General features: G+C 38.8%; 1 protein-coding gene across 1 annotated transcript in view; it reads left to right on the top strand.

Annotated features, from left to right (window-relative positions):
• nup37 (nucleoporin 37) overlaps positions 1-15,520 on the top strand; it is a gene marked incomplete at its 5' end in the record, with an annotated part of 42,741 nt that extends 27,221 nt beyond the window's left edge. The window contains 8 exon segments of the mRNA NM_001002619.1: positions 4,967-5,091; positions 6,385-6,457; positions 8,115-8,209; positions 14,202-14,292; positions 14,505-14,686; positions 15,028-15,078; positions 15,150-15,243; positions 15,342-15,520. Of these exon segments, the coding sequence (NP_001002619.1) occupies positions 4,967-5,091; positions 6,385-6,457; positions 8,115-8,209; positions 14,202-14,292; positions 14,505-14,686; positions 15,028-15,078; positions 15,150-15,243; positions 15,342-15,455 (825 nt within the window). The 3' untranslated portion in view covers positions 15,456-15,520.
• Between the last annotated feature and the right edge of the window lie 4,349 nt (positions 15,521-19,869).

Consider the following 19,869-nt stretch of genomic DNA (forward strand, 5'->3'; position numbering starts at 1 on the left):
GATCTTTGCAGAGTCAAATCCTGAAGAGCTACCTGACTGCAGGTTAATAATCAAGAAAAAGAGAATGAGAAACCCTTCAGGATGGTGGATCGCCAGGAGACAATTGGCATCCTGTCCACTGAGGGCTGGGATAATAACTGATATTATATCTAATAGCAATAAAATTTATGTCGATAACAATGATAAGCTCTGGACTTTTTTACTCTATATTGATCTATAATCCAATCACACAGCAGAAACGTACAACAATGGGAATCTAGAAGTGTGTTGATTGATACAAGAGATGCACCAAATTTTCGGCCACCAAAAATAGGTCATGCTATTTAATGGAATCTCTCATTTTTGTGGCTTCAGTCATTGTTGGGATACTCTTTTAAATCAATGAAGCATTAACAACTGATATCGAAAAGTATATTGTCATTGTTTAATATGGAAAAGAATTAATCGAGATTTTTGCCATATCACCCAGCCCTCTGTCCACTACTAATAATGCTAAAAATAGCTAATCTGGAGCACTGTTTAGGGTGAATTGTATGTGAACTAGCATGCATTAATATTTTGGCATGATCTAAACGCTAAATGAACTGATGCAACATTCTTTGGTTTCGTGTATTTAATGTAAACCTCAGACATTGTATGTCAATAAGACTTCCAAGTGCTCATGAAATGGGCAATAAATATAAAATAATGGTAAATTCATGGTCAAATGTAAAAAACAAAATTACAGTTGAAGTATGGTAGACACATTTCTATATTTAAGCTGCTAGCATCAACATCGTCAGGGTAACACGTGACACCAAAAGCATGCAATACCCATTATCAATATTAGATGCTACACAACACTACAGTACACAAATGATGAGAGGACTAAAAGGTATAAAATAAAAAAGAACAATAGTAATGTCACGTTAGTAATGTGCCATGCAATGAATTCTGGGACAGTTAATTTATGGTTACTCATCATATAAAATAATTAAGCTTGCTGTTTACCTAAAACTTCACTGATTACATTAGGGCTGCACAATATATTGTTTCAGCATAGAAATTTACAATACTCAAACCACAGGATTAGATTATTTATTAAGGTTATTTATTAATTAGATTAATTGCTTAGGTTATTTATTAAATCTTAAAACATAAAGATATTATTTAACATAATAATTTTTTTAATTGTTTATACAATGATGATCATGTTTTCTTATGTTTGATTGTTCAATTTCTGTACCTGAATACTGTTAGACTGTCCTAAAAACCATAAAACGGTGTGTATTTCACTTTCTCTGCTCTGTTGTATTTATATATGCTTGTAATTTATGCAAACACGCTGCATAGAAAAAGACTTGATCGTTCCAACTAGGTATAGGCCAATATATGAGTCTGACAGAATGATAACCTTGGATAAAAAATATCACAGTTTCACGGTATTGTGATTACTGCTTTAAAATATATTTGTTTTAAATGTCTTTAAATGTTAAATGTCTAAATGTACAAAATTCAACACATTTTCCCCATTGAACAAAAAAAAAATTTATTTTGAGAAACATTTAAAACATTTTGGAACAGTCAACATGTCAGGCTAAATTATTTAAATGAATCAGTAGCTCTGTTTCCATCCACCTTTTTTATGTGAATTTTGGGTATGCGCATAAAAGATCGGATGATGGAAATGTCAAGATACGCATAAGTTTTGTAAATGAGTATAAAAAATGTCTGCGCATAACTGAGTAGGATAAACTTTTTATAGGTAAAAAAAATGTGCATAAACTACCAATGGAAACACTTTTACCAAAGAAATTCCAGTGTGCGCTTTTAAAAAGTCTTGATTTTGTTATAAGAGATCATGTGATGATAAAAATGTGTTTGAATGGAAAAACTAGCCGTAACCATTTCAGTGTTAGTTTTATTAAATTATTTATTACATCGTTACGAATGTATGTGCTCTGCATTTCACACCTTTGAACGCCACCACGCTTTCATTGTGTCATGGCATTTGTCTTCTGAGGTGCAAGTCATTTATTAAATGAAGAAAAGATTCGCGCAGCTTCTACCGCTGCAAATTCCATTTTTACTGTTGATATTTGTCGCCCGTCAATCAGGAAGTGACGATTTTGTTCTCTTTGACTCATTGGATAGAAATGTTGCTTTATTTGCACATCTTTTATGCGTTATTCCAGTTTTGCGCAAAAATTGACATTTCTGGATGGTAACATATCTTTAGACTTGTGCCATCTTCATTAGTTTCAAAAACAACGATTTCTTTACATTGTAGAATGGCATCTTTGGGTTTCTTTTCTGGTGGAGATACTGTTGTTCTAAGAAAAAAAATGTGATTAAAAAATGGTTGGAACAGCATAAAAACTTTTTTGCCGGTTTTAAAACCTTGACTTTTCCAAACCACTGTATAGACCATTGTAAGGAGTTGCAAACAAAAATGATTGGTCAATATGTATTTTCTGTTTTACATTTTTAATTTTAATAGCGTCTGAGTATCCAAAAAGAGCCACATATTGATAAATAATGTTATAATATCTGTTTTAATATTAAGTTATGATTAAATTGCCTCTTGTTACAGCTATGAAATAGTATGATAACAAGCAGGAAATGTTCATGGGCCAATGAGATGACCAAACTAAAATGGTCTATACCTTAAAAAATGTTTATAGTCCCATGCCTAATCCTAATAGAGCTTTTCAATTCATCTGGTGAAATTATATTCATAATGCAATATAAAGCACAATGCCATATTTTTCCAATATTGTGCAGCCGTAGTTTACATGTTATCGCTTTTTTAAGTTTGGTGCCTTTATTCAATGGTTACATTAAAATTCAGCTTGCTATCTTTCAATTAATTGCATAGTGCTTGCTGAACATTATACACAATTAAAAAAGAAAATTTGTAAACAAATGAGTCATGGTTTGATTGGTTACTATGGTCATGTTAGCCTTGTCTAGAACACGTTGTGGTTCCTTGTAGTGTTGTTCTAAAATTAGCTGTGCATACTGACAAAAACATTTGCCAATCAACTGTTGGTTACATATTAAATGTAAATGACATCAATTTATAATAGCAGTGTACATAAATGTTTAAAGTGAGTCTGAAGAGACTATTATATTGCTGTTTGTTCGTTTGTCACACTTAATATTACAAGTCAAATGTAGTACATTAATGGAATTATTGATTTATTGCAAGGGGTTTGGTATTCCGTGTAGGTTTGGAAAAGTCATTTCACCAGCAAGGAAACGTAAATGAGAAGGAAAGTGATTTTGTGCCTCATTAACAAACCTCAGGCTTCTAGAGGGGATAAATACTCATAAGAGAAGGTAGGAGAGTAAGGAGCATTTGATGTTCTGTATCCAAGCATCAATGTCTTGAATTTATTGCAAGCTATTTATTTCTGCTGCATTTTGATAGAGATTTTATTGGACATTACTGAAGTACAACCAGAAAAGCAATGCATTATTTAAGCCAAGTCCATGTTGTTTGGGAAGTTCAGGCATTCAGGACATGTACACAGTTGCTGCATGTGTTTGTGTTTTTTACAGTACCGTACAAAATCTGTGTGAAAAGCTTCTGGTTTCATATAACTAGAAAAAAATGCGCACGGTTGATCTGCTACTTTGAGGAAGATTCTAAAGTGCGCATCCATTAGGCACCTTACTGTGACAGAAGAGGATTTGTGAATGAATGGCATTGAAATGTTGAACTGTAACATGATAATAGCAACGTGACTCATGTAGTACCTGTTTAAACTTTTAAACTATTTTGTTTTTCTGTAATGTGAAAATGCCAAATGATCTGAATAGCACTTTTTGGACATAATTAATTATTTTAAAAAGATTGGGGTTAATTTGTTAATAGACAAACAACAAGCATACACTCACTGGCCACTTTTTTAGGTACACTTAACTGCTCATTATTGCAAATTTGTAATCAGCCAATCACATGGCAGCATTTTACCATGGTCAAGACAATCTGCTGCAGTTTAAACCGAGCATCAAAATGGGGATGAAAGATGATTTAAGTGACTTTGAACCTGGCATGGTTGTTGGTGCCAGACAGGGTCTGAGTATTTCTGAGTATTTATATTCTTGGCACACTTTGGGCCTATAAGTACCAATTGAGCATCGTGTCAATGCCACAGCCTACCTGAGTATTGTTGCTGACCATGTACATCCCTTTATGACCACAGTATACCCATCTTCTGATGGCCACTTCTAGCCGGATAATGCGCCATGTCATAAAGTGCTATTCATCCTATTCATGAGACTGGTTTCTTGAACATGACAATGAGTTCGCTGCACTCAAATGTCCTCCACAGTCACCAGAGCTCAATCTAATTGAGCACCTTTGGGACGTGGTGGAACGGGAGATTCGCATCACGGATGTGCAGCCGACAAATCTGCAGCAACTGCTTGATGCTATTATGTCAATATGAACCCAAATCTTTGAGTAATATTTCCAGTACCTTGTTGAATCTATGCCACAAAGGATTAAGGCAGTTCTGAAGGCAAAACGGGGTTCAACCCGGTACTAGTAATGTGTACCTAATAAAGTGGCCGGTGAGTGTATATAAGTTTAATAAAACAAAAATACAAATTTAATGTTTGTTTTTCTGGGGAAGTAGTCTAAAATATACAGTTATAAAAATGTAATTAATGTAACAAAAGCAAAACTGAAAAAACTCTGCATAATTTTCACTGTATTAATAGTAATTGTTTCTTTTGCCTTAATGCTTAGAACTGGTTAGGAAAAATGTTTACACAGAAACAGACCTTTAAAACATGCAGATAATAAGCTTTAATGTGGCTGAACATGTTCCAAACTGTGGTGCTTGTTCAACAAGAATGATCCCTACTTGACATCAAATGTTGATGCATGTATTGAGATTTTTTAAAACTGTACTGGTACTTGTCCTGCTTGCACATCAGTATATGAATGACAGCCTAGTGGTCTGTGTTTGTGCAGGAGGAAGACGCAGAGGTGGAGGGTGTAGAGTTTAACTCATTACAGGTGTTCATGCATGGAGTACGCGTGGATGCCATCGCATGGAGCCCTGAAACCCATCTAGACAAGCTCCCTCCAGTCATCAGGTATAGTTTTGAACTTGTGTTGCCTTTTATGCTGGGGTTAAACCAAATAGTACTGATGGATTATAATGTGAGTTTTGTTTGTGTAATAGAAGATGTGGAATTATGATGATCTATGGAAGCCGCACAGGTCTTGATGCCAGACACCATACAGTTCTTCATCTACAACCAAGTCACTTCTCTTCATTAGGGGCTCAGACAGAGCATATGATAATTGATTTATTTTACTGCACCAATCCTGATATTCTTTTAAATGTTAGATAAATAAGCTTTCTCTGCTTCTCACTATTGAATTTCCCCTCCTAATTGATGTCTGAGTCAATTGCGATATTTGAGAGTTGAGATATTTTACCACACACGCACAAAAATACTCAGTTATGTTCAAATAAAAGTGCTTTCTAAGAACACTATCACTGAGAGACTCGTTTTCCAGGGATCGATTCATTACCAAGATTTGTAAGTTCATGTCAAGCAGTGGAAAGAGTCTGTCAATGCTTTGGTTTGATCTGGTTTGTATCAAGAGTCTAATAAGACGATGTCAGTCTGACATGTCCTTTGTTAAGCTGTGAACTTGGGAAAGTTCTACTCCCAGTGGGGAAGTTTCCTGTAGGTTTAGCAGCATGGGAAGGGCAGAGTCATTTCCTGGTCATGCTGTGGACATGGCGGAAGATTTAGCGTGTGCTGCCCCTTATTTGGGTTTATTTTCCTCTTCACTGTAGGTGCACCTCTTGGGAATGGGGTACTAGAGACCTTATTAAGATTTCCTGGGCATGTGACATTGAATCAGAGGTTATTGAAAGGTTGCTTGCTAGCATGCAAATGATGGGTGCTGCAGTGATGTTACTCCATCTGCACAACATTCTAGCCAAAGACAACTCGCAGATGAACATGTTGATAGAGCTATGTGATGGTATTTGGACCTTATGTGGCAGGAACCCTGAATCTTATTTGTTATAGGATGGAAGAAGATTTTGTGTCTGTGTGTGGTATTGTAACATAAAATGTGCGTGTGGTTTTTCTAACTAAAAGTGTTTTTCTTGTCAGAGGTGAGTTAGGGTAATTGTGTGAATAATTGCTGCTGCTGATTAGTGGCAGAGCTGTTTTATTAGGTTTGGTTGGATTCGAAAAGACAAATGTGAAAATGGCGTGTTGAAATTCTGACTTTAGTTGTTTGTCTTTTAACATTTGTAATAATCTCCAGTGTTTTTATCATCTGTGGTTTATTACACACCCGCATGCGTGATCGTGACTAAACGCAGTGTTTTATTTCATCCAGATTATATGCTTCTTTTTCAGGTTTTCCACTGCAGCAGCTGACAGAAAAATCAGGCTGTGGACATCGGATCTCCAAAACAGTTGTGATGTGAAGGTAGCTCTCTTTTTTCATTGGGTATACAAAATTTATATACATTACAAGCTTTAAATAAAATGAAGCAACATGTGAATATTAAAAGGATTTTAATGTTAATTGGTTGTTCAAATTTGGATATATTTGAAAAGTATACAGTGCATCTGGAAAGTATTCATAGCGCTTTACTTTTTCCACATTTTTAATGTTACGTTATGTTACCTTATTCCAAAATGGATTAAATTCATTTATTTCCTCAAAATTCTACACACAACACCCCATAATGACAATGTGAAAAAAAGATTTTTGGAAATTGTTGCAAATTTATTAAAATTAAAAAACCTGAAAAATCACATGTAAATAAGGATTCACAGCCTTTGATCAATACTTTGTTGATGCACCTTTTGCAGCAATTACAGCCTCAAGTCTTTTTGAATATGATGCCTCAAGCTTGGCACATCTGTCTTTGGGAATTGTTGCCCATTCCTCTTTGCAGGACCTCTCAAGCTCTGTCAGGTTGGATGGGAAGCGACGATGTACAGGCTCTGGCTAGGCCACTCGATGTTGTGAAGCCACTCAATTGATATTTGGTGGTGTGCTTTGGGATTTTGAGTATCAACCGATATCGAAACCTGATCCGATACTTCTATAATACACAAAGGCTTAATAGTTACATGGGAGTTACGGACAAACTCCATATGTCTGTGGTGATCGAAACAAGGGGTACATCTTATAACAGGACAAGTAGTTTGTCAGAAAACTTCTTATAAACACTGACAGAGCTTTCTCTGTGAAATAGTGGGGAGATGGCATTTCAAATTGAGGTTCTACGGTTGTTTTTGAGGTGTCTTATCAGGTTTGTTGTGTTAAATGTAGCCTTTTCCCTTTCACCTCTTGCAATGCCAAGTTTACATATCTCACAATGTTGGCAATGGCAATGTTGGCAATGGCAATGTTGTTGTCATCAACTTTATAATACCTCCACACCGCAGACATACTCATGCTTTCCGCTTCAAGCTGCTTCCATGTTTTACTTTGGCAGCATTTAACCAATAGCATCTCTGCAACAAAGTGATGTCAGGCCGCAAACGTTGCTGTTTCTGTGTGTCAACAAAGAGGTCTAACTCTGTGCCACCACATAGCTATATATATATATATATATATATTCACACACGTATACAAGTTCTGATCAGGAGGTAACGTTTGATTTCGATCACGGGATCAGATCTGGACTTCCCTATTTGTCATTTAGCTCAGTCTCCTGATCTCGCGCTCTGTTTAGGCGTGCTGCGTTATGATTGGTTTAAATAACATACTGCAGTAGAGGTGTCAGTTGGGACTGAAGCGTGCAAAAAATCTTGCTGTAAGGCGATTTAGAAATCATGCATGTTCAAATAGCGATTTCGATATGATTTCAAATAATCACACAGCCCTAGTGTGTTTGGTCATGAAACAGCTTATTGACCAAACAATTTGAGACATTAAAATTCTTCCTATTGAAATGTTGCTCAATTACATGTCCCCCTGACACTCTGTACTGTGGGAAAACTATTTTTGTAATCAGAATGTTTGTGGCTCTACTTTACCATCTACGCAGAAATGTTTCTTTTTCCTCAGCAGAGTTTTTCACTATTTGAACATTGCATTTGAATTTTCTATAATTTCTTGTGCTGCCTAGGTGATGGAAGGCCACACCAGCTACATCAATCATTTAGTGTTTGAACCTGCAGAAGGAAAGCAAATAGCCTCTGTCAGCGATGACCACACTTGCAGGTTAGTCCGATTGAGTGAGTGTGAGAAAGCAAAAATATATATAAATATATGTGTGTGTGTGTGTGTGTGTGAGTGTGTTCTGTTCTATGTTAATGATGCAGAAAGTCTTGACCAAATTTCCACTCTGAAACCTGACACTAAACACAACATGTTTCGCCATTGCTCTGCGTAAGCATCAACCACCACTTGCATGCAGAGTTTTTCTAAGTAATTGGTTAAACGTGGAAATCCAATCAGCAGCCCTGGCTTTTCCTCTCCACTGCCACAGTTAACGAGCTCCTCAAATGTGGCCCCACCAATCAGCCGCTGAGGTAAGTGCGGTTTCCTGCCATTCAGAGGTAATGTAAGAAAGCACTTCTGGAGTCCCGGGTCTTCCCTTTTGCGTCGGAACCATGTAACTTACACACCTGGATGTTGAAGCACTGTGGCCTGCCACAACTCAATGGCCCAGTCTTAGTCTTCCCAGCTTTCAAAGCTTAATGGCTTCAAGGTGGATAAGGACCAAGACGGTAGTTTTCCTTACAGACATCCAAAACTCAGCAACTGGATCCTTTATGCAGAACTTGCCATGACAGTTTTATGGTATATGTCTTAAAGTTGGAAGGTGTAACCATGTTTTCTCAACATGATCAGGTGATTTGCTATGTATGCACTATTGCTTTGCTTGATATTAACCATCGTATTCTAAGTGCACTGAAATCTTCATGTTCGAGTCCTTTTCTTTTTGCACGCAGTGTCAGCATTTGACCTATGGTCAACACTGACCCACTGTGCTGTGATAATGTTTGCACATACTCATCATCTCTGTGGTGTGCCATTGAGAAGTGTGCCCATCACTCTTCCTGGAGCAGTTTTATTGATGTTGGTGAATTTTCAGGCTTTGATGAAAGGAGAAATTGCTGATCTTTATCAAAGTCTTTGGTTGAGATTGTTTTAGTTTGCAGCTTCTGCAATAATAGGCTTCTTATCCATTTCTCTGCTACATCCTGGATGTGCTGAAACCCCTTTTGTAATCCCTAACACCCCTAAGACTGGCCCGGTTCGAAACAGCTTATTATTTTGATTAAATAATGACCGTCTCTTATGAATAAATCATGGCCCACCCGACAGCACAGTAAGGTGCAAACCGCTGCATTTACCATATATTACTAATCCTGAGCTGCCAGCTCAAATGAGAGATTTGATAGCATGATTTGAGATTTGGTGTCTCGCTGTGGTCATGCTCATAAGGAAAACAGCCAGATGTTATCCAGAGTGCCCTCCAAAACCATACTTTACACATGCCCATCAGAATTTAGATGCAGATAGTTGATATATGGACAGTGGGTTCTGCGTCAGAGATAGTGTGTTTGGTGGGAGAAAAGAGGGGCCACTGAAGGGATCGAAGCAGGAAACATCCGCCATAAGCCTCAGTCTCCCTCTCCTGTGGAGCCAGAGAAAACAGTAGAGCGCTCCATCTGCAGAAAGATTTAAATTCTGTCACGTTGAGAAAATATGGGACGCAGGAGGAACAGCGAGGTGGAACAAGAGAAAGATCAGGTTAATGTTAGAAAAAGAGAGTAAACCTTTTCCAGTCAGGCCACACAAACTGTCTTTGATGCAAATGTGGCTCTCAGCTGGAACGTTTTTGCATGTGACAACCTTTCCTATATTACAAACCAAACTTTTTTTATTCAGAAACATGTGCTAGGGACGTTGATCCCAATTATGGAATGACTATGATGCTTGAGGCTAAGTTAGCCTATATTAGTCAACAAGCTCATCAGAATATTTGGAAATTCATGCTGTTCTTTTTAGGAGGTTGTTTTTCCCCCACAATTAGTTTAGCTTTATCTTGCTAGGCTTTTAAGATATTGCCTTTGAGGGTTTAATTAACCACCTCATTCATGGAATCACCTCATTTTCAAACCGTTTCAGATCTCCTTTAAAGTTACGTAATTCTGTGTGTGCACTGGGTAAAGAGTTCAACCTGCTTCCTTTGAAGATCAGAGCAGGTTTTTGCTGTAGTGTTGTTACAGGCCTCAGTGCCACCTACAGATTACTGTTGGGAGTGCAGGTCACACAAGGAAATGCTGAGTTGACAGAGTTTACAGTAGGAGAACAAGGCATACCTGCAGTTGTAGAGGAAGACGGGTAACACAAGGGCAGTTATTTTGCTTAGAAAAAGGGTGTGATCCAAAATAGGAAATTATAGTTGCTTATTTATAATCAGTATAAACTTTACTTGACACTCCTCGTGGGATGGTTAGATATCTGACCACAGATTGATTCTTAAAGTGAACTGTTTTCAAGTACTGCTCATAAAACTCTGCAGGAAGAAGGTCCACTAGGAGCATTACCACACTTGGTTAGGTGCTATAGTCTACATTTATTCAATAAGATAATTTGTTCTGTTGTGAGTTTAACATGTCTCGTGCAGTCGTTGCTCAGTAACGCATAGTAAATCTGTATCTGCCATTTAAAAAAAGTCTGACATAAGTAGTTAAATATAAAATATAACTAAGGGAGGGAAATGATCATTGTTGTCCCACTAGGAAATGTTGTGGATTGACACTAAGACTGAGGACAGTTCAACAACAGTCTGCTGAACGGTCTCCTAATGAAGCAGCTGCTCATAAGGTTTGATGAAGTAAAACCTCACTTGAAGTACATCCAAATACGGAAGCTGTGCCCCATGAGCCTTGCAACGCACAAGTCTGGTTCGTTTTGTGTTCTATTTGGCCTTTTGTCTCCATTGTGGATTTTGCATGAGAACAGAGGTCACGGTATGCCCATTCCATATACTGATCACATATTATTTAACTAGGTATACTTAGCTTTTCTTTATTGGGCACCTTTAAAGGTGCAGTATGTTAGATCGACATATGTATTACACCCCTAATTCAAAAGACTTTATTACACAGCTCCTCCTCTGAAGACTCCACCCAAATGCCGGTTGTGAGATTGACGACACCAATGGGAGCAAGCATGCCTGACCATTGAGCCTACACCAAAACTACACGTTTTCTATTTCTTGCTGCTGAACAACAGCATAAACTTGTATAACAATAATCACATCAGGTACTGTGCTTTATTCAGTGTTAAATGCTACCAACATGCAATTTTTGCTAATTAAAACCACACCACGTAGATTTATAATTCTGAATCTGCATCCTCCCGGGGTCGTGTTTTTGGCCACAGCCACATACATTGAGGCAGCCTTCAAGACTGAAATGAAATACTGTGTGCTTTCCACCAAGGCAACCCGGAGTGCTGAAATATAATTGGGAAAACTGGCAGCGGACAGGTTCTCCAGACCAAAACAAAGACAGATATTCAGACATGGAAGAGTAGAGAAATTACTGACTTCAGCATTGTTTTTCTGATAAACAAATATGTTCACTTAGAATGTTTCTTAAATATCTGCAAACATATTATGGTTTTTCAATGATTTTGAATTGTCAAAAACTTATATACAGTAAGAATAATACATTGGATGCTGCCTAATAATTTTTATAAAAACGTTTAAAGGCAAACTAGGATAATTTATCAAAAAGTAAGGGAAAAAAGTGATGTTAAGGGTGTGGATCCTGTATTTTTATGTTTTTCCTTGTTTTGTCTTCAGTCATCCTGTCTCCCCTTTGGAGGTTTGCTGAGGACCCTGAATGAAAAATTGCTTTAGAGATTGTCACTGAGCAGTGCCCCCATTGGGGCATTTTTGTATCTTCTTTACCCTTAAATTGTGCACATTAGTACCTTAGATTAGGTACCCTAATCTTAGTAACATGCACTCATATTGGGCTGCTATGAACAAACTTGCAAGGTTTTGGAACTGAACAATCATGTCTAATAAATTGAGTCTGGTGACGATGACGGTTTTTGGGTTAGTTTCACCAGCCTCACATCTGTTTCTGTGTGAAGTTTAAATCTTTTCATTCTCTTCATGATTGATGAATTACACCAGACCACATAAAAAGTCTTATTTTGGCTGCTGAAAGCAATTGAATGTAAATAAAACCTCTAACACTGTTGTTTCAAACAGGTCAGGTCAAAACTATTATTCACACCATGTCTGACAAGGAATTAGCCCTTGACCCGGTTGCCACCATAAATGTTTTTTTCAACAGTTCTACTCGATTTCAGCATTTCTCACCCCTGGCCATCTGAAAATCACATTGAATGCTTAGCTCAGCTTCCCATTTGCGCAATGTGGGAAAACACAGACAGTCCAGACAGTCCCTCCCCTTGTTTTCTCTTTTAGTTCTTATGTGACTTCAAACACTTCCCTCTCTTTCAACTTGTATTGTACATGGCTGCTGCGTGTTATCCCGCGTTGCTGTGTCAGTCATTGAAGAGTCTTATGCAATAGCTTTAACACATTGTCTGTGATGATTCACACTGTTTGTGTGCCTAGTGTCTTAATCCTCATTTGGCTTTGTAAGGGTTGTAGAGAACTGACTTTTTGCCCTCTTGAATTCCCTGGTGGTTGTCAGGGCTGGCGGTTTTGGTTTTGCGTGCAATTGAACTCTTGCTTGGCGAGGGGTTCTGAGTAAAGGGGTTTTAACCATGTTTGTGTGGTGTGGTCTGAAACCTCACTCATGCTCAGCAAAGGAGCTTGATCGGAGCAGAGATGCCCCAGATGCGGGGAGACAGTTCAGGAGTTCCTGGCAAATGTTTTGGACAGAGCTTAGGTGCTCACAAAGACTTTTGTCTAGGAATTTTTGAGTATGGGGCATGTCCTCCAAGTACCACTCATCTGTGGATATTAATCTCCCCAACTGCACGGTTGACATTCAGAGAGTCTTTGGAGTACTTCTGGCCTTCATTTGATGAAGACTTTTCAATGACCTCATCAACTAAGCGCATGTGCGTCTTTCCTATTAATGAAGGGCTTCTTTTTTCCCCTTCTCCTTCTCTTTCCCCACGCTTTCCCAGAAAACCTTCATGGTTTCAACTCATTTGGGAGAACTTGTGGTTCTCTTCATTCGGGCCTCTGTGATGTGGTAAACCCAAGATCTGATCTCCAGTGTAACCAACCAGAATCTGATCTCCAATCTTCTACAACCAAATGATTTATTGCATCTGCTTGCAGGCCTCTTGGTGTATCTGTACTTGCCCTCGCGTGCCTTCATAAACTTCCGAAAAGCCAGATTTGGAGTGAAAGTCTTTTGCTCCTGGGAAGAAAAGGCTGGGAGGTATTGGCAGCCGTACTTCTTTGTAGAACTCCGGGTCAGCTAAAGGCAAGGGGTCCTTTAGTTCAACTGGTAGAGCATGATGCTAGCATTATCCCGACCCGTTCCCAGGGAACACACACATTCTAATAAAGTTTATGCCTTTAATGCAAATCATTCTGAATGATGGTTCATTGCCACTGTCTCCATGAAGTTGCACTCTTTAGTCTTGAGTCTACCTGGTGTTTTTAAGCTGGTGGTATTTGGGTTTTCGTTTGGCAGGAAATGCTATTTTTAGCATTTGGTTTGCTTCCTCAATGTGACTAATTGAGCTCTGATTAGGATTATGCTGCATTTGATTAGTGTCCTTTTTCTGACAGTTCTTTTTTAGTTAGCGTGTTTTAAAGGGTGAGCACACATGGGGACAAGGGTGATGTAATATTCAATTAATGGTCTTTTTTTTTTGTCCTGTTCCTGGCCCATTTCTTTTCACCGCAACCTTCAACTTTGTGCATTTATAACTCAAATTAAATTGATAATTTCTTTACACTAGACAACACAACACTAACAACATCCTCAGTTAAATGTGTTGTGTTATGTTACTGTGTTAACATGTATTACAGCTTTATTCATTCATTTTTTTGTCGGCTTAGTTCCTTTATTAATCCGGTGTCGCCACAGCGGAATGAACCACCAACTTATCCAGCACATTTTTTTACGCAGCGGATGCCCTTCCAGCGGCAACCCATCTCTGGGAAATATTACAGCTTTACTCATACGTAATGATTACTTGGTAGTTTGTATTTACTTTAAGATTATATTTTTTGGTTTCCTTTCTATAGAGTTTGGGACCTTGATGGTAATGAAACCACCTCATTCAGGCTTCGTTCCCCTGGTGTAAGTGTCTGTTGGCACCCTGAAGACAACTGTAAGGTTAGTAACAAAAGTCTTATAGAACTGTTGTGCTGGCTGTAGATTTGCTTTTCATACAGGAAAATTTACTGCACATAGGAGTTCATATGATCATTGTCAAAAAAGGGATTTCATTGGTAACCTGGAAATTTGGTTTGTGTCCCAGATTTTCAATGTGGTTTCATATGTAAGCACACCATTGTAAATCTAATATTTGGCTTTGTTTTATACAGTTGATGGTGGCAGAGAAGAAGGGCACAATACGGTTCTATGACCTTGTCACACAGCATGCCATTCTGTCACTGGACAGCGGGCAGGTGCCACTCATGTCAGCTGACTGGTGTCTCACAAACACTATAAAGGTTGGAGCTGTGGTGGCCAATGATTGGGTTATCTGGGACATTACACGGTCCAGGTAAACACAACCTTCTCTTTGTGGTTAGTGTTGCTGTTGGTGGCACGTGTTTCTGAGTTAGAACTGTTTGTGCAGTCAACATGACCCAGGCACAATGTACCATATCCCCCATTCCAGTTAATTTATATTATCTTTCTAAGAATCAAGAATTTGTCCATAATATTTAAAGAACATAAGCTTGGTTAGAGATTGTATAAAGACTTAAACCTTTTAAAGTCTTACTTGAACTCCTCCACAATAAATCACCTTACGACATTAACATGAGCAGTTTTGCTAGCTAAATCCATGACATAATACAGGAGTGAATTAAACTGTCTGTAAATGATGTGTTTTGCCTGCAGTTATCCACTCGAGAAAAGACCCGCACATGTTGACAAGGCGAGACATTTCAGGTAAATTTTTCTGAAGATCAGTTTGTTTATGATATTGTTAAAATGTGACTGACGATGGTCTTTTCTTACAGATGGTCAAGGGCAAATGAGAATCTTTTTGCTACCACAGGCTACCCAGGAAAAATCAACAGTCAGTTACTGGTGCATCATCTTGGCCATCCACAGGTTTATTCATTTATATTTATATACAGAACATGCTTGACGGTTTTAAATAGTACGTTTGCATCTGCCTCAGTTCTCAAGGTATGTAATTGTCATTGCAGCCTGTCATGCTTGGTTCGGCATCTGTGGGGGCTGGACTGAGCTGGCACAGGACCCTGCCTCTTTGTGTTATTGGTGGGGATCGAAAGTTGTTCTTCTGGATGACGGAGATGTAAATTGGTTCGAAGTCAACTGGAGAGTCTTTCTGTTTTCCTTTTTCAGTAAATAAAGTCATATTTTTCATGCGCTGTCACTGTACTTACTTCACTCTGTCTTATTTTTATAGGTCACTTGGGTTAGAACTCAGACTAACAATTGTGGGAAACGAGACTCTCATTCTTTCTTCTCAGCTTTTCCCTTTTTCTGCGAAGCATTGTATCAGTGTGTTTTGGTGTGGTGTTCTGCCAAGCTGGCTTAAAGTTGAGCCAAAGGTCGCCACACGGCAGGAGCTTTCGAGTATAAGGGGAAAAAACTCTTTACAGGTGCTCATATAGACGTTCTCATTGACTCCATCAGGATAATAATCTGCAGTCCCATTCCTAACCCTACAGGGTAGCTTCCTCCACTCGACCATGACGCATGTGTGGTGGGGGAGACAGACACAGTGCTTTTTGTGCTTCAACAGTTGATCCCTGAAGATGAAGACAAGTATGGGAAACTAAAGTGCATAAGAGAACACAAAACTCTCTAAGCGGCACACAAGGTTCCTCTCAGGTCAGTTGTTCTATGTTTGAGCGTTAAGGTGTGAGGCCAAAAGGTAAAATAGTTGGGTCAACAATGTTCACACTCTTAAAAGTCTGTTTAAATAATTGTTTAAGATTGATGCATGAATGTTTACATACTGTATACTCTGCATACATGTCATTTTAATTCTTGAACCTTCAGTAGATGTAGGAGTAGAAGTGTCAAGGTTTGGATGAAGGAAGGAGTGAGGTTTCAAATGCAGGAACTAAAATGGCTTTATTAATAATACAAATAAAACAAAAAGGCAACAAAAACTACCCTAAGGGGGAAAATATCTTCAAACACAAACTTAGCTAGACTGGCAAGACAAAGCAGGATCAAACACAGGGAAATGATGATGAAGTGGAACATGAAGGAAAACAGGAAGCTATAAGCCAGCAAAAAATCCATAAAAAGGTGAACAAAATAAACTAACAATGGGATTAGACAAACGAATTCCCACAAAACAAACAAAAATAAACAATAACCCTCTTTTACTAAATAATTATTTTTTAGATTACCCTGTAGTGTCAGGAATGGGACTGCAGATTATTACCCTGTTGGAGTCAGTGAGGTGTGCATAAACAAGTTGATTCTAATGCCGCAGTCTCTTTGCACCCTATAGGCTTCCATTCATACGCAAACTGCGAAATCGCATCTCGTGATTGTGTGAGACCAATAAAAATCAAGATATGACCTCTTTGTACAGAAATGTTAAATATGGACAAATCGCACGTTTTTTATGTTGAATCATCTTGTTTAATCCCACTCATTTACGCAGTGCCATTTGACAGAATTTCGCATGCTCAAACTAGTGTGACCGCTCCATTACTCGTGTTTTAAATTGTACAACAAGGTGGTAAATGACTATGGTCAAGCCTATTCAGCTCAATCCCAAATGGTACGCTTCATGTGGGTATTGTGACCTTGCAAACTTAGTGGCCACAATTTACACATTTGTTAAGTCCACAATACTTTAGAGCATGGGTTCCAAACTCAGTTCCTGGAGGGCTGCAGCTCTGCACAGTTTTCCTCCAACCCTAGTCAAACACAGCTGATCCAAATAATCAAGTAGTCCAAAAGAGTCTCAAACACCTTGATTAGGTGCATCAGCTGTGTTTGATTAGGGTTAGAGCAAAACTGTGCAGAGCTGCGCCCCTCCAGGAATTGAGTTGTTGAGTGTCCCATTCATAGTAGATTTCTAAAGGGTGCCTGTGATCTGTCCTATGTAGTGCCCAACCTATAAATGCACATTTGAGTGGAGAACACAATAAGGTAACATCTGTAGTATACCTTTACCTGACAGTCAAAGCAGCACTGTATTGACTCTGAATCGCCCTGTTCAAAATGGCTGCTATGTGCCATGTGTCCATTAATGCCTGACTTCTTCGTGGAGTCATTGCTGTAATCCACAGCACATACCTTGCACGTAGCACTTATACTTCTTGATTCTGCTTGTGCTGCTCTAGCTAGCTAGCAATGGGGTTTCTGTTTTTTTTTTTTTTTACAGTGGAAATACCTGTAATGCTACCTTGTACGAACAGCACAAACGTATTCAGAGGTGGGAACTGGTGGACTTGCATCAGTCATGCAATCATACACATAAAACAAAACTCTCCATATAAAACTCCTTCACTGGACGCAACACTTGTTAAACACTCGCTCCAATGGGTGTGCTCCGCTCTCATGGCTCACAATCGTCAATGCTACCAAGCCAACCAATCACAGCTTGGGCTACGTGTCGTCGCAACATGTAGTTACATTTTTTGGGAGGTGCACATCAGGGTTGGTGTCAGCCACGGAGAAGGGTCTGGAACTGTGCGAATGCTGTCCTGAATGCTATTCGTATGAATGAGGCAGCATGAATGATTTAAATCGAGCGAATGACAAGGTGCAAATTTGGGCGTTTAGAGCATTTGATCTGAGATTCACATGAAATGCTCGAATTGAAAAATCTAAACTTTGGCAGTCATTCGCAGTCAACCAATCAGAAGCTTGCTCTAGTAGGGGCTAGATTATGATCTAATTGGTGTTATGCTTGAAAGGACACGAAATGTTTGATCTATTCGCGCAAACCATTTCTGGTAACCCTATCTTTTACCTGCCGCAATGCGGTGCCAGATGGAATGCAAATGATTTTTGATCATATCCTTCGCCAAGTTGCTTAAATACCTTGCATTTGTGCACCCATAGTTGTGCTAGTGTGAAATGGAGGTGTGTTAAGGTACATTGTCACCACATTGCTATTTTGATGCAACTGAGGGTATATTCATGCTAGGTACAGTTGCCTTGAACCGTGCTAGAGCACAATAGGAGGCTTGCTGAAGGTGCAGCTGACGTGTAGCGAGGGGGTTTGCGTCTTTAACAAACTTTGACAGTTCACATTTATTGAAAAGTTAGAATAATTAATAAATTAATATGAAACAGTCTCTTAAATGTGACGTCGCAACTTTAGTTTTGGGTTCAGGCATGCTTTGCACTCGCACAACAAGCTTACCGTGTCAAAGCCCAACCGAACACACCACTTCCAATCAGGCCAGGGCTAGAAAACTGAACCGTGCCTGGGCCCGATTCAGAAAATTCACACTTGACAAACAAACTGGGAAATGGGCCTGAGCATGGTTTGGATAGCCTAGTGTGAGTGCACACTGAAATAGACTGTGCAATTGACCAACTAAAATCTTGTCTTAAGTCAATGTCACTTTTGTTTGTAGTTATTTATATAGGTGGGTCTAAAATGTAAGGATTAAAATCTAAAAGATTATTGTCGTCTACATAAATATATAAAACCACTAGCCCCTCCCACGACTTCACCTCAGGGGGCACAACCACAACATGCTATTAAAGCAGTGGTCTCAAACTCAATCTCTGGAGGGCTACAACTCTGCATAGTTTATCTCCAACCACCTCCAACTCACACCTGCTTAATAGTCTCTAGTAGTCTTGAACACCTTGACTAGTTTGATCAGCTGTGTATGATTAGGGTTGGAGCAAAACTGTGCAGAGCTGCGGCCCTCCAGGCATCGAGTTTAAGACCTATGTCTTTTACACCCAAAACACACCCATATGAGAACAGCAACAACCCTTTTAGATAATTTTTCCCATATTTAAAAAAGCTTTAGAGGCACTTTTAAAATAAATAATCGGTAAAATAGAGTCCAATGTGCAAAGTGCCTGAAGAAGTTGATGTTTTCTTACATGTATTGTTTGAAAACGGCCTTAATTCTTTTATCGCTAGTTAGGTAGCACATATTCTCCTTATTTATTCTAATTTTGAGGATGGAGGTAACACTGACAAACACGAGGAGCTGTAAATGTCAACTTTTGACTCTTATTTTTTGTTTGCTGCAACTGGCAATTTGCTGGATCTTTTTTTTAAGTTATGGAAATTAAGTTGTCAAAAAGAGTAGCAAACCAGAAGGTTTCCAGAACTTCCATAGAATTTAGCATTTGCTCCATGTTTAACAGTAGGGCATATTGTGCCTGGGCGTTAAGGTGAGATTGAAATGGGTGCACAGAGAAGGCAGTGGAGAAATGAACCTACACTCTTTCAAGACCGAAAGACAAGCCTGTATGATTCTTGGAGCCCTGAAGCACACCACCATCCACAATCATAACATGCTACTGCTCTCCTGGTCCGCTGGCTTTGTTTGAATAAGTTCAGTGTGGTCTGAAATGAGGTTTTGATAGCGCTGAACGTGGCTGGTGCTGAACCAACCTCATATAGCTTGGAGAAATCAATGTCAGCCTCATCCACATACTCTCACACAAGGGACACTATTCCAAAGGATACAGTAACATTCTGTGAGAATTGGGAAATTACTGAAAAAACTAAACGGATTTTTAGAGAATACGATACGGTAAATG

The sequence above is a fragment of the Danio rerio genome, chromosome 4 (genome assembly GCF_049306965.1).
Source record: "Danio rerio strain Tuebingen ecotype United States chromosome 4, GRCz12tu, whole genome shotgun sequence".
NCBI lineage: Eukaryota > Metazoa > Chordata > Actinopteri > Cypriniformes > Danionidae > Danio > Danio rerio.